At 58.6% G+C, this 13,752-nt stretch overlaps 1 protein-coding gene across 1 annotated transcript in view; it reads right to left on the minus strand.

Moving 5' to 3' along the window:
- MACROD1 (mono-ADP ribosylhydrolase 1) overlaps positions 1 to 13,752 on the minus strand; it is a gene marked incomplete at both ends in the record, with an annotated part of 164,320 nt that overhangs the window by 139,630 nt on the left and 10,938 nt on the right. The window contains 2 exons of the mRNA XM_080692080.1: positions 11,971 to 12,087; positions 12,595 to 12,696. Of these exons, the coding sequence (XP_080548206.1) occupies positions 11,971 to 12,087; positions 12,595 to 12,696 (219 nt within the window). The remainder of the gene's footprint in view (positions 1 to 11,970; positions 12,088 to 12,594; positions 12,697 to 13,752) is intronic.

The following is a 13,752-nucleotide window of genomic DNA, read 5'->3' on the forward strand; positions in this document are numbered from 1 at the left end:
CCCCAGCAGCCTCCTCTGGCAGGGGCGAGGGGAGTCCGGCCTCGTTAGGAATAAGATGGGTGAGGCTGAGCGGAGGCCGAGGCCAGGGAGGCGGCCAGGGGACCCAGAGAATTCCCTCCGAGGGAGGGCCCTGCCTGGCGCCCACCCGGCTGGATCCAGCGCCTGCCCGCCCCTCGCGGGGAGCGAGCGTTCCCCAGGCTGCCAGCAGAAGGGATTTAGCTCCTCTGACAGTCGACGCTACAAAGCTCCCATCGCAAATGTCAATTCTGGGCCATTTGCTCCGTAGATTTTCATGTTCCTGTTTCTCCTCCACATCCCCAGCAAGGTAGCTCTTGCTTTTCAAAAGGGATGTGGCGTTTGATGATGTTTAAACCGTACGTGAAATACAGCCAGGCGGCAATAATAAAACAGACGCGGGCCCTGCTGGCAGGGGAATGGCTGACAGCCGGCTCTCTCCCCGCACGCGGCCGCGCGCTCCCATTTTTATGGCAATTATAGTGTCCTGAGAGGAGGAGGAGGCGGCGGCGGCGGCGGACGGGGACAGCGGCCGGCTGTTCAAGGGCCACTTGTTGCCACCGGGAGGGGCGGCCGGCCCGGCTGCCCCTGCCCGCCTCCCCCGCCTGCCACGACGCCACCCCGCCGGCCTCCCCGCCTCCGGTCTCGCCCGACACCCCGCACGGATATAAATAGCGTGTCTCCTCCCTGCCCAAAGGGAGAGAGCGGCACAGCGGACCCCACACGCCGCCCGCCCCCGACGGCCTGGCCTGCCCGGGGCCCGAGCCTGGTTCCTGCACGACCAGGTCCGTCCTGAGGCGTCCAGCGGTGCCACCCTCCACCAAGGATGGCACCCCCCAGCCACTGGTCCAGACCCAGACCCAGCCGCCCGCTCTGGCTCAGCAGGTGGCGGGAAAGGCTTCCTAATGAGAACACTGGTGGCCGTCCAGGCCCTCCAGTGAAATTCACTTAGGCGTCTTTTATTTTATTGTATTGATTTTGCTTTATGGCTGGGTGTGAAGCCAGGGGTGCTCTATGCCTGAGCTGCGTGCTCAGATCCTTTTGATTTTTTCTTCGGGGGGGGGGGCAGGCCTCACTACGTTGCCCAGGCTGGCTTCGTGGCTAAAATTTATAGATGTGAGCCACCGTGCGCGACCATTTCCTCCTCTTAATCCCCCCTTCGTGCACGCAAGGGAACTAAGAACAGGAGCCCAGAGGAGGAAGCCCTTTCCCAAGTTGGTGGTGGAGACAACTGTTAGTGAGACAGTGGCCTGAGTTGCCAGAGACCTCCAAGGATGGCCCAGGCCAGCCCTGGGGACCCTCCACTCCAGCCTGGACCTGGCTGCCACCCTCAAACACAGCTGGATCTTTTTTTGTAGTACTGGAGATGGAACCCAGGAGTGTTCTAACTCCAAGCTACACCCCAACCCTTTTTGGTTTTTGTTTGGAAATGGGCTCTTGCTAGGTTGCTGAGAGCCTCACTAGATGGCTGAGGATGGTCTCGAACCTGCGATCCTCCTGCCTCGGCCTCCTAACTGCTGGGATTATAGGCTGGTGCCACCACATTTGGCAGCTGCACCCTCTTCATAGACAACAGACGGGAGGAGGGAGTACCACAAAAGATGGGGGGACCGGGGCCAGCCCCTGGGGAGGGCACCATGGCTGCCCATTGGTAGGCACCAGGAGTCCGGAGTGGCTGGCAGGGAGGAGGGCCAGACGGATACCACCTGGGCCTGGATCAAAATAAACAAAGGAGCGCCAGGCATGGTAATGCATGTTTGTAATCCCGGTACTTGGGAGGCTGAGACAGGAGGATCGCAGGTTCGTGGTCAGCCTCAGCTACTTAGGGAGGCCCTTTGCAACTCAGTGAGACCCTGTTTCAAAATAAAGAATAGAAAATAGGTCTGGGGATGTTAGCTGGGAGGTAGAATGCCCTGGGTTCAATCCCTAGCAGCACAAAAAGAAATAAGTAAATAAATAAATAGATAAATAAATAAATTTTTAAAATAGGGCTGGGGTATAGCTCAAAGGTAGAATGCCTCTGGGTTCAATCCCCAGTAACACACACACACACACACACACACACACACACACACACACACACACGGTAAAACAGGGCTGGGTGTGTGGTCCAAACGTAGAAGGCCCCTGGGTTCCGTCTGGGTACCACAGAAGGCGGGGGTGGGGGTGGCCCCTAGGGCGGGGCGCCCTCAGCGGCTGCCCATCGCTAGGCAGACAAGGAGTCCGGGGCGGCCGGCAGCCCCAGGCCAAGGCTCTGGCAGAGCTTTCCAGGACAGCGAGCCAAGGGCTGCAGCTCCGGCCCTTTTCATGCTCTGCCAATTTAATGGCCCCCATTAATTTCCAAACGCACACATTCCCACAAGCAACGGCCTCCTCAGCCCAGCGCTCAGGACGCACATCAGGGACGCGCGTGGCCGGCACACGGGTGCTGAGGCTGCGGCCTCAAGGACGGGAGCACCGGCCCCGGGGGGTGTGGCAGCCTCTACATTCTGCTTTTTCACTTGTGGTGCTGGGGATGGAGCCCAGGGGAGTTCTACCTCCGAGCTACGCCCCCCCCCCCCCCCCCCGCCCAGCCCAATTTTTTTAGTCTTTATTTGGAAACAGGATCTCACTAAGTTGCAGAGGGCCTCACTAAGCAGCTGAGGCTGTCCTTGAACCCGTGACCCTCCTGTCTCGGCCTCCGAAGTACTAGGAATACAAGTGTGTGCCCCCACATGGAGCTCCCCTAATGGGTCTCCTGACATACGTCTGTCTTGATGGGGGGAAGGGCCAAGAAGAGAGGGCCAGAGCCAGAATCAGGACCTAGCTTTAAGGCTCTGCTTTGCTACTTTTTTTTTCTTTTCTTTTTTTTTTTTTTTTTGGTGGTGGTACTGGGGTTCCTGGAAACCCTTCTACCTCTGGGCTACACTCCCAGACACCTATTTTTTATATTTTTATTTGGAAACAGGGTCTCTTAAGCCATCAAGGCTGGCTTTGAACCTGCGCAATCCTCCTGTCTCCGCCTCCTGTCTCCACCTCCCAAGCACGGGGATTACAAACATGTGCCTAGCTCAATTTTGCTACTTTTTTGCTGTGTGACCCTGAGAGGGTCAACATCCCTCTCTGGGCTTCAGGTACTACCCCTTTCTGTGCAGGATTGCCAATGCCTTGAAGGAAGGCTCCAGGTGGTTATCAAGCCTTGTACCCATCAGAGCCAAGGACCTCAGGAGGGCCCATCAACGTCCGCCACCAGCCTCATCTGTGAAATCAATCAGCCCTAGAACCCAGAGGGATGGGTGGAGGCCTCGGTGGGGGCAGAAAGAGGGGTGCCAGGCCTGGCATGGTGGTGCACACCTGCAATCCCAGGACTTGGGAGGCTGAGACAGGAAAACTGCAGGTTTGAGGCCAGCTTCAGCAACTTAATGAAAGCCTATTTCAAAATAAGAGCCGGGCGTGGTGGCGCACGCTTGTAATCCCCGCGCCTGGGAGGCTGAGACAGGAGGATCGCGCAGGTTCGCAGCCAGCCTCAGCTACTTAGTGAGGCTCTCAGCAACTTAGTGAGAGCCTGTTTCCAAATAAAATATAAAAATGGGTCTGGGAGTATAGCCCGAAAGTAGAAAGCCTCTGGGTTCCGCCCCCAGTACCACCAAAAATAAAATAAAATAAAATAAAAAATAAAATAAGCCTGGGGAATAAACCTGGGGGTGTGGCTCCAGCCCAGAGGTAAATGCCTCTGGGTTTAATTCTCAGTACCACAAAGGAAGAAGGAAAGAAAGAAAGGAAGAAAGGAAGAAAGGAAGAAAGACTGAGACAGGAGGGTTGCAGTTCATGGACAGCCTCAGCTACTTAGTGAGGACCTTTGCAACTCAGTGAGACCCTGTTTCGAAATAAAGAGTAAAAAATAGGGCAGGGGGTATATAGCTCAGAGGTAGAATGCCGCTGGGTTCCTTTCCCAGCACCACAAGGAAAAAAAAAAAAAAAAAAAAGAATGGAAAGAAAGAGAGAAGAAAAAAACGAAAGGAAGGAGCCGGGCGTGGTGGTGCATGATTTGAATCCCAGCATTCGGGGGGCTGAGACCGGAGGAGAGCAGCTCGTGTACAGCCTCAGCCTCAGCTACTTAGTGAGTGAGACCCTGTTTCAAAATAAAGAATAAAAAATAGGGCTGGGGGTATAGCTCGGAGGTAGAATGTACCTGGGTTCCATCCCAAGACCCACGGAAGGAAGGAAGGAAGGAAGGGAGGAAAAAGAGGGGTCCCGAGTTGGTCACCAGTTCCCGCAGTCCCTCCTGCCAGGCGACCAAGTTTCACAGGCATGTCGCCCTTCGTTCACTCACCGGACACCTGCCGGAGTCTGGCAGAGCCCTGGGGGCCGGGGTCCCGAGCCCTCCCCAATTCCCCACGGGGGCGAGGAGGCTCACAGCAGACCTTGGGTGGAAGGACCTCCAGGGTCCTCGAGCCCTGCCCACTGGCCACGCTCGGCTCACTAGACCAGGCCCTGCAGGCCCAGGAGGCAATCTCAATAATTCAGAAGGGACCCATCATTTATGAATTTATGTAACCACTGCCCGACCTTGTGAAAATGAGCTTCCCTCCTGCGCAGCCATGGGAATCAGGCCCGGCAGCGCCCATGCTCTGGGCTTGTGAATGTGAGGAGGGGGCTACCTGGACTTCAGGCCTCCTGACTGCCTTCCCCATCCCCTCTGCCCCTCACTCCCAGACTGGACCAGAGGGTGCTGGTGAAGGGGCGGACCTGAGCCAGGCACGGTGGTGCACACCTGTAATCCCTACTCGGAGGCAGAGTGCCCTGGTCCATCCCCAGAAGTGCAAAAATAAATAAATAAATAAAACAAGGCTGGGGGTGTAGCTCAGAAATAGAATGCCCCTGGGTTCAAAACTCAACATCACACAAAAAAATGCAAGGCTGAGCACTCCCCTCTGAACCCCAGATCCAAGGTCCATGGTCTGCGGTCTGCAGCGCCGACGTCTGCGGGCACCCAGGTGCCTCCTCTGTAAGACAGGAAAACACCAGTGCCCGGGGCCACAGGGACAGGGTGACGTGTGCCTGGGGGACCTCGGTAATGAGGAACAAGCAATACTCAGCTCTCGGCCCCGGGCGGCGCTCTGTGGGGCACACGGGGACAGGGCTTTGGGGTACAGGACGCCCAGGCAGCCGGAGTTTGGTTCATGGGGCCAGTGAACCCAGATCAGACCCAGAGGCCGGTGCCCAAGGCGAACATCTGCCCGCCTCTCGGTTTCCCAGCGGTGAGTCAGAGAATGACAGGCCCACCCCAGAAATCAAATCTTTGGACCAGAAAAAAGGGAAGAGATGTTATTCACATCCTATCTCAAGGGACACATTTCCTGGGTACTCTGGGGCCTGGCAAACCTCCCATCCCACTTGGCTCTGCCACCAGGGGGCTGTGTGGCCTGAAGCAAGGTGCTGCGTGGCTTGGGGGCTCCGTTTCCATGATGAGACGGCACAGCTGAGGCCCCAGCACGGGAGCGTCAGTGACAGCCTAGATCTGGAGGGGACCCTTCCCCACGCTCTGCACATTCTGGGACTTACCAACCTGTGTCCCCACCCTCTGCCGGCTCCCTGCACAGCGGCCCAAGAGAGGTGATCCCAGCACTTGGGAGGCTGAGACAGGAGGAAGGCAGGCTTGTGGCCAGCCTCAGCTACTTAGTGAGGCCCTGTTTTATTTTTATATGTATGTATGTATGTATGTATGTATGTATGTATGTATGTATGTATTTTTGCTGTATTGGGGATGAAACCCAGAGGCATTCTACCTCTGAGCTACACCCCAGCCCTATTTTTTTTTTTTTAATGGTACCAAGAATGGAACCCAGGGGCTTTTCTACCTCCGGGCTATCCTCCCAGACCTATTTTATATTTTATTTGGAAACAGGGTCTCATTAAGTTGCTGAGAGCCTCACTAAGTAGCCGAGGCTGGCTTCGAACCCGTGCGATCCTCCTGTCTCAGCCTCCCAAGCGCAGGGATTACAAGCATGTGCCACCACCACATTCGGCTTCCTATTTTTTATTCTTTATTTTGAAACAGGGTCTCACTGAGTTGCAGAGGGCCTCACTAAGTAGCTGAGGCTGTCCGCAAACTGCAATCCTCTGGTCTCAGCCTCCCGAATGCTGGGATTACAAGCGTGCGCCACCATGCCCGGCTTGAGGCCCTGTTTTAAAATAAAAAATGTAGCTGGGCACGGTGGCGGCACAGTTGTGATCCCAGCACTTGGGAGGCTGAGACAGGAGGAAGGCAGGCTTGTGGCCAGCCTCAGCTTCTTAGTGAGGCCCTGTTTGAAGATAATGAACAAACAATAGGGCTGGGGGTGTAGCTCAGGGGTAGAGTGCCCCGGGTTCCATTCTGGGCAGCAGAAAGGGAGAGGGAACTGGCGCAAGCACTCCTCCTGCCTCTGGGGGAACGTGAGATTGTCCCCGGTGTCGAGAGGAGCCAGGGCCCAGGACATGCTCGCGCAGTGGCTGGCCTCTGCCCGCGGCCAGGAGGGCTCCGCTGCTGTCGTGGGGCGGCGTGCCGCCAGCCTCGGCAAACACATTTAAATCTGAACTGACAGATGAAAGGATTTACTGCGACAGTTTAGCGTCAGATCACTTCCCACCAGGCAGCCAGCGTCCCTGCGGCCCCCCTGCCTGCTAGTCCATCAAGGCGGTCTGTAAATCACCGACGCCAGCCGCAGCTGGGGGCCGGCCGGCGGCGCTCAGCTGTCCCCGGGCCTTGTCTCCTGGCCGGCTCGGCGGCTGCAGTGGGGAGGAAGCGAGAGGCCTTCCCGCGCTCGCAGGCGGGATGGGGATAAAGGCTGGCAGATTTTCACAAATCAAAGCCCCAAGACTTAAGGAGACGAGCTCCACTTCATGCCACATTTCATATAAATAAGCGGCTTAAAAGTCTCCCCGCGAGGCCAGCTCGGCGCCGTGAACCGGCTTCCCACCCGCGCGCCCAGGCCCCTGGAAGGGCTCCCCACCCCGCGCCTCCCGCCGCCTCCTCGCTGAGCTAATTGGTCCCCGTGGCCTGTCACGGGGCCTCTCCAGACCTCCGCCAGGGCGATGCGGCGTTCTGTTCTACTCGGCTGCCCTTCTTCTGATACCCCCAGTATTAACTTCCTGGGGGCCTGTTATCCTTACACCATCTTGTGGGGCCCGGGATGGCCTTTTCCAGATGAGCACCCCAGGCTCCCCGGCGCCAGCCGGGGCGCTGGGATTCCACCTAGCCCAGCCTTGGCACCCAGGCGCCGGCCCAGGCCTGCTCCAGAGGAGAGTCCTCTGTCCTTCCACAAAGCGTCACATTCATCTCTGCTCTGTCTCGTTGTGCCCCCAAGGCCAAAGCCAGACAGCCAGACCCCTGGACCGGCCGAGAATGGCGGTCTGTCTGTGCTCAGAGGCTTCCAGCCGGGACTCAGCTATGGGTCAGGAACGAGGGCCCCAGGCACAGGCCTGGCGAGCTAGAAACTCCAGGAAAAGCAGTGGCCCCGGTCAGGTCACGTCCCCTCCCTCAAGGTCGTGCCCTTGCAGTAAAGAACAGACAAAACACTCAGGAAGCCACATCCCCCCGGGGTGGAGGCCCTCTGACCCCAGCTCTCCCCGGACACAGTTCTGGGGGTCAGAGGCTGGGCTGGAGTGGCAGGCACCACCGCCGGGGAGACTCCGACTCCCGCAGAAGGGGCGGGGCCTGCAGGGCTCCCTGGCTTATCTGCCCAGCCTGGCAGCCCAATTTAATTAAGATGGATGTGGCATGCCCCCGTGGGCAGGAGCCGTGGCTGGCACAGATGGCAGGATGCTGATGCTTTCCCGGGCAGGGCCTAGCAAGCGGCCTTGCCAACAGGGCAGCGGTGTGCACTGCTGCGGGGGCAGAGGGAGGCAGCAGGACACTGTCCCGCCCTGGTGCCCTCAAACCCTGCCACCCACCAGGCACACATCGCACCACACACAGCACACAAATGTGCACACACACTACACACACACAACACACACAAACACACAGCCACTGTCACATTCAACCCTAGTGACACCCCAAAAACCAATGAAATCGAGTGAAACCCAGGGCCGGGCTAGGCATGGTGGCGCACGCCTCTAAACTCAGTACGTGGTAGGCTGAGACAGGAGGATCACAAGTTCAAGGCCAGCCTCAGCGATTTAGAAAGACCCTGAGCAAAACGGGCATGGTGGGGCACGCTTATAATTCCAGTACTTGGGAGGCTGAGACAGAATCATGCCGGCTCAAAAACACTCTCAGCTACTTAGTGAGGCTCTCAGCAACCTAGTGAGACTGTTTCCAAATAAAATATAAAACAGGTCTGGGAGGTCGGGCGTGGTGGCGCACGCTTGTAATCCCTGCGCTTGGGAGGCTGAGACGGAAGGATCGCGCAGGTTCGAAGCCCGCCTCAGCTGGCTTAAGAGACCCTGTTTCCAAATAAAATATAAAATAGGTCTGGAAGAGTAGCCCGGAGGTAGGAGGCCCCTGGGTTCCATCCCCAGTACCACCAAAAGAAAAAAGAAAAAAAAGGTCTGGGAGTGTAGCCTAGAGGTAGAAGGCTCTTGGGTTCCATCCCTAGTACCACACACACACAAAAAAAAAGACCCTGAGAGTGACTTAGTGGGACTCTGCTTCAAAATAAAACATAAAGGATTGGAGGTGTAGCTTAGAAGGAGAAGTGCCCTGGGTTCCATACCTAGTACTTCCCCCCGCCAAAAAAAAATCCAGGACTAGACTTCAAATGCCAGGCAGCCAGTGGGAAACCAAGGGAGCTGAGGGGAGCCGCTCTGGGGAGGGCAGGAGCGGGGCAGGGAAGCACTTAGCCCTCCCGCTCCAAGCACCTCTGGGTTCTACTGAGGAACAGGCAGACAGCAAAGCCTGGCTGGAGACCCCCCAGCCCACAGCTTCTCAGGATGGAGGGGGCCCTGAAGGCCGGCCCCCCTTCCCCTGCAGGCTCTCCCAGCAACCTCAGCGTCCCTCCTCTCCTGGTCCCTGCAGCTGGAGCCAGGCCCCAGCAGGGCCGCCCTTCCTTATCTGCCAGCAAGGACAAAAAGACCCCCTCAAAAGCAAAAACGAATTCCAGAAGCTCCGTCCAGATCTCAAGCCCCAGCCCCATCTGACCCACGCCAGCCATTCTCCAGGGGCCACCAACACCCACGGGCCGACACTGCCCCTGGCTTCAAAAATAAAAATTTGAAAAATTCCCAGCCCGAGATAATTGCTCTCTTCTTTGCCTATTGTGGTGGCTCCGCGGTCGGCGCTGAGAAGCAATTATTCACGGCTAATGATTATAATCAAGTCAAATAGAATTTAATGGACACGTATTCTCTTCCTGCTTGAAACTTTACATATGAATTAAGCACATATGGGTTTCACGAGGCACAGACGCAGATTTATGCAGCCCCGAAAAGCCCCGCGTTACCCACGACTTTTATTCCGCCAATAAACAGGCTGATTTATGGGCTCGGCCTGAACCGCGATCTCTGCTGCCCCCTGGTGGCCGCGGTCCTGGGGTGGCGCCAGGCCGAGAGGACCCCTGTGGCTAGGACCCAGGTCTGACCCAGGCCAGGGCCCCGACGCTGGACACCCAGACCCGGGGTGGGGAGCCCGTGTCAGGGCTCTCACTGCCCCACATGGTTCTAGGCCAGTTCGGGTTCTCCAGGCTGAGACTCGGACTTCTTTTTGTGTGTGTGTGTGTGTGGGGTATGCTGGGGACTGAATCCAGGAGCATACTTTTCTTTTTTTGTGGTGCTGTGGGTTGAACGGACATTATACCTCTCAGCTATACTCCCAGTCCTATTTTATTTTTTATTTTGAAAGAGGGTCTCACTAACTTGCAGCGCACCTCACTAAACTGCTGAGGCTGGCCGTGAACCTGCAATCCTCCTGTCTCAACCTCACAAGTACTGGGATTACAAGTGTGTGCCACCACGCTCAGCTGAACACAGGCGCCTTCTACCTCCAAACTACACCCGGCACTTTTTATTTTGGGTTTGGAAACAGGGTCTCACTAGGTAGCTGTGCGTCTCTCTTCTAAGTTGCTGAGGCTGGCTTCAAATTCGTGACCCTCCTGCCTCCAGAAGATGCCCCTTACGGGATCGCAGGCACCCGCCACCACACCCGACTGAGACTCTTTTTTCCACAAAAGGGAAATTACAGAAAAACATGCCAAGAAGCGTTGGGTAAACTGAGGCAAGCAGGAGGAGGTGAAAGTTGATCACCCATGCGAGGTGCCAAGTCCCTGGCATCTTCGGGACCGGGCTGCTGCTCAGAAGTACACCCAGGGCATCAACACCAGCAATGTTGTCTGCACAGTTCTCGGCTCCCGCCAGGGGTGAGCACTAGGCAGGCACCGTTCATAACTCACGTGCCCCGGCGACAGTGGGTGTCGGGCTACCTACCACCCGAGCTGTGCGGGCCAGGCAGATCCTGGAGGAGCGGAATCCCCAGAGGGGCGGAGCAAACCCCCCCACCCCGGCAGCCAGCTGCAGCCAGCACTAAAGTGCTTCTCAGGGTGAAGAGCTGACAGAGGCTCCGCGTCTAGTTGGCCAGCACAGGGCACTTAGAAAGAGCCATTAATCATCCCGCAGCCTGCGGAGCCCCAGCCCGCTCCGGCGTGTCCGTGATACCTGCCCTGGTCCCTGCGTCCTCCTCGAGGCCCACGGGCTGGAAGGGGCTCAGCAGACGCCCAGCTGTGGCCTCTGGACACTGTACGCGCCACAGGCAAAGGCCCGACTGGCAGCCTGGCCAGTGACGGACATGGCTGGGCGCCCTGGCTGAGCACCCGTTGGCCTTCAGATCTGCCCCGGGGCCAGCATGGCCCTTCCTGGCACAGCAGCCCAAATGTGGCTTGCCTCCATCTGTGTCCCCCCAGATGACTCACAGACCTTACTACAACCCACCAAAGGCAAGTGGCCCAGGGGCCATTAGAACCACCAGCAGAAACCCCAAAGTGATCCCAGCATCCCCGTAATGGCCACTCCCCGGGGCCTCCTGCCTGCGCGACAGGCCAGCCTTGCGTGGTCACACAGTTCTGTAAGCCCCGGCCAGGAGGTACCCAGAGCACTCGCTGCCCGAAAACCAGTCCAGACCCCAAACAGAGGGTCTGGGGCAGGAGGAGCGGCAGATCCGGTCACCTCAGGAGACGGGGAGCCACGAAGGGACGGCACTGGGGTCCCCAGCAGCCACTGCAGGCCCGAAGGCGAGGAGGAGAGCTCAGTGCTCCAGGGCTGCCCTGCACCTGAGCGGGGAGGGAGGGGGCCGGCACAAGCCTGAAGCAAGCCCCTCTGTCCTGGCATCGATGGGGGCCCTTCCTCTGATGTCTGGTGCGACGGCTGCTTTACCTCGGCCCATGATGCACCGCTAGCCTGCTCCCTCCGCCTGACCTTGACCCCCTCTCCAAAGTCCTGCCCGGCACCAAGCAACTCCTAGGCGGAGGAGCAGCCCCCTTCCTCCCTCCCCAGAGCCTGCGTGCTCCTACTCATCACAATAAACTGCCAAGCCAGCAAGAGGCCGGCGCAGGACGTGGAGCGGCTCGGTTTCCAGGCCTGGAGAGGCGCCAGGGGCTGCGGGCCGCTCTGCACCGCCCTCCCCTCCGCTCTGGCCCTCACCTGCGGGTCTGCGGGAGGCGCAGAAGGGAGGCCGCTGCAGCCGCCCCCGGACCAGACCGCGGCCTTCCTGGCAGGGCAGCCGGCGCGGCTCCAGCCCAGCTCTCTCCCTCGACCGTCGCTAATGCGAGGCGCCCCCGACACCAGGGTCAGGGTTTCGAGTGAAGAGGAGCCAGAGTGGCGCACGCCGGCTCCCGCGGCGCCGGCAGGCCATCCGCGCCGTAACCCGAGCCTCTCTGGAGCCTGGTGGTGCCCACCAGAGCTCGAGCCTCTCTGGAGCCAGGTGGTGCCCACCAGAGCTCGAGCCTCTCTGGAGCCAGGTGGCGCCCACCCGAGCCCGGCGGCCACGGGGCGCAGGCCAGCACTCACCCGCGTTGACGATGGCGTCCACCTCCAGCTTGGTGATGTCGCCGCGGAACAGGGACAGCTTCTCGTTGAGCTGTTTGTCCTTCTTGTACTTGGCCTCCTCCGCCTTCCCCGTCAGCCCTGGAACAGGCCGGGGGCGCGGGGTCACGGAGGGGCCCCCGCCGCTGCGGGGTGACCCAGTCGGTACCCAGGGACCAGGCCCGGCCCCGCTTCGGCAGGGTGCGAGGCATGAGGGCTGCCGGGACCACGAGGGCATCCCACCCCAAGTAAGCACCTACTGTGTGCCAGCCCCGGCTCCCTGGGCCCTCGCAAGGTGCAGAGAGAAGGCTCACAGGGGCAGGCAGGGAGACTTAGGTGGGCTAGCGACGTGCCCAGGGTCACGGTGGCTTGGGTCCCAGCTCCTGACCACCGGGCCATCACAGGCAGGTGGCTAATGTGGGCTAGGGCTGGTCTCCTAATGGCGCCCGGGAATACAAACTGAACTGGCCTCAGGCTGTGCTAATAATTAAATGAGCCGGCACCTGGAGAGGCCCGCTCAGGACCAGCGCTCAGGCCCCACCCGGGGCCTGCCTGTCGGTGGGATTCTCCCGGGCCGGGGGCGGCAGGGGTGCCCGCCGAGGAGCCTACCTTTTGCCATCTCCTTCCACGTGGGGATCTTCTTCAGCTTGATGAAGTCACGGCAGAAGTAATGTTCTTCCCGCTGCTTGTCGCTCAGGCCCTGGAGGAAGGCTGCAAGGGGCGGGTGGGCGGCGGGGGAGAGTCAGGGCTGGCAGGGACGCGGGCAGTGCAGGGGCACCCCCACGCCCAGGTCTGCCCTCCTCACGGGGACTCTGGCCTCCTGCAAGCCCGTCCTTCCCACGGTCGCCCGGGGAGGGCACACGGGGGTGGACATGCACCCTGGGTGTTTGCAGCCCAGCAGCCCCCAGAACGTCTTGCCCTGCTCTTTGTTCAGAAAGGGAAACTGAGGCATGGGGGAGGGGCTAGGGACTGCTCAGACACCACAGATTCCAGTCCAGAATTCAGCTCGGGCCACTTCTAGCCATGTCCCCATCTCTGTGGGTCCCTGGTTTACTTCCCTTTAGAGAAAGAGGATTACGACGACTCTAACGGAGAAATTTCAAACTCATACACGCTAAGCCAGGCAGACTGGCGGCACTCTGACTCACTGTTACCCATCCGGCACGTCCCTGCCATAATTCTGGGATAAGGGAATCCAGCCAGGCATGGTGTTGCATGCCTGCAATCCCACTACCTGGCGGACTGAGACAGGAGGACCCGGGTTCAAGGCCAGCCTTAACAACTTAGGGAGGCCCTGTTTTAAATTTTTAAAAAATGGAGCCTGGCGTGGTGGCGCACGCTTGTAATCCCTGTGCTTGGGAGGCCGAGACAGGAGGGTCGCACGGGTTCGAAGCCAGCCTCAGCTGCCCAGTGAGGCTCTCAGCAACTTAGTGAGACCTTGTTTCCAAATAAAATATAAAAGAGGTCTGGGAGTATAGCCCGGAGGTAGAAAGCCTCTGGGTTCCACCCCCAGTACCACCAAAAAAAAAAAATAATAATAATAATAATAAATTTTTTAAAAATGGCCGGGCATGGTGGCGCACACTTGTAATCCCAGTACTTGGGAGGCTGAGACAGGAGAATCGCAGTTTGAGGCCAGCCTCAGCTACTACTTAGTGAGGCCCTTTGCAATTTAGTGAGACCCTGTTTCCAAATAAAGAATAAAAAAATCGGTCTGGGGGTGTAGCTCGGAGGTAGAATGCCCCTGGGTTCCATCCCCAGTACCAC

The sequence above is a fragment of the Muscardinus avellanarius genome, assembly GCF_963383645.1.
Source record: "Muscardinus avellanarius genome assembly, chromosome: 1".
Lineage (NCBI taxonomy): Eukaryota > Metazoa > Chordata > Mammalia > Rodentia > Gliridae > Muscardinus > Muscardinus avellanarius.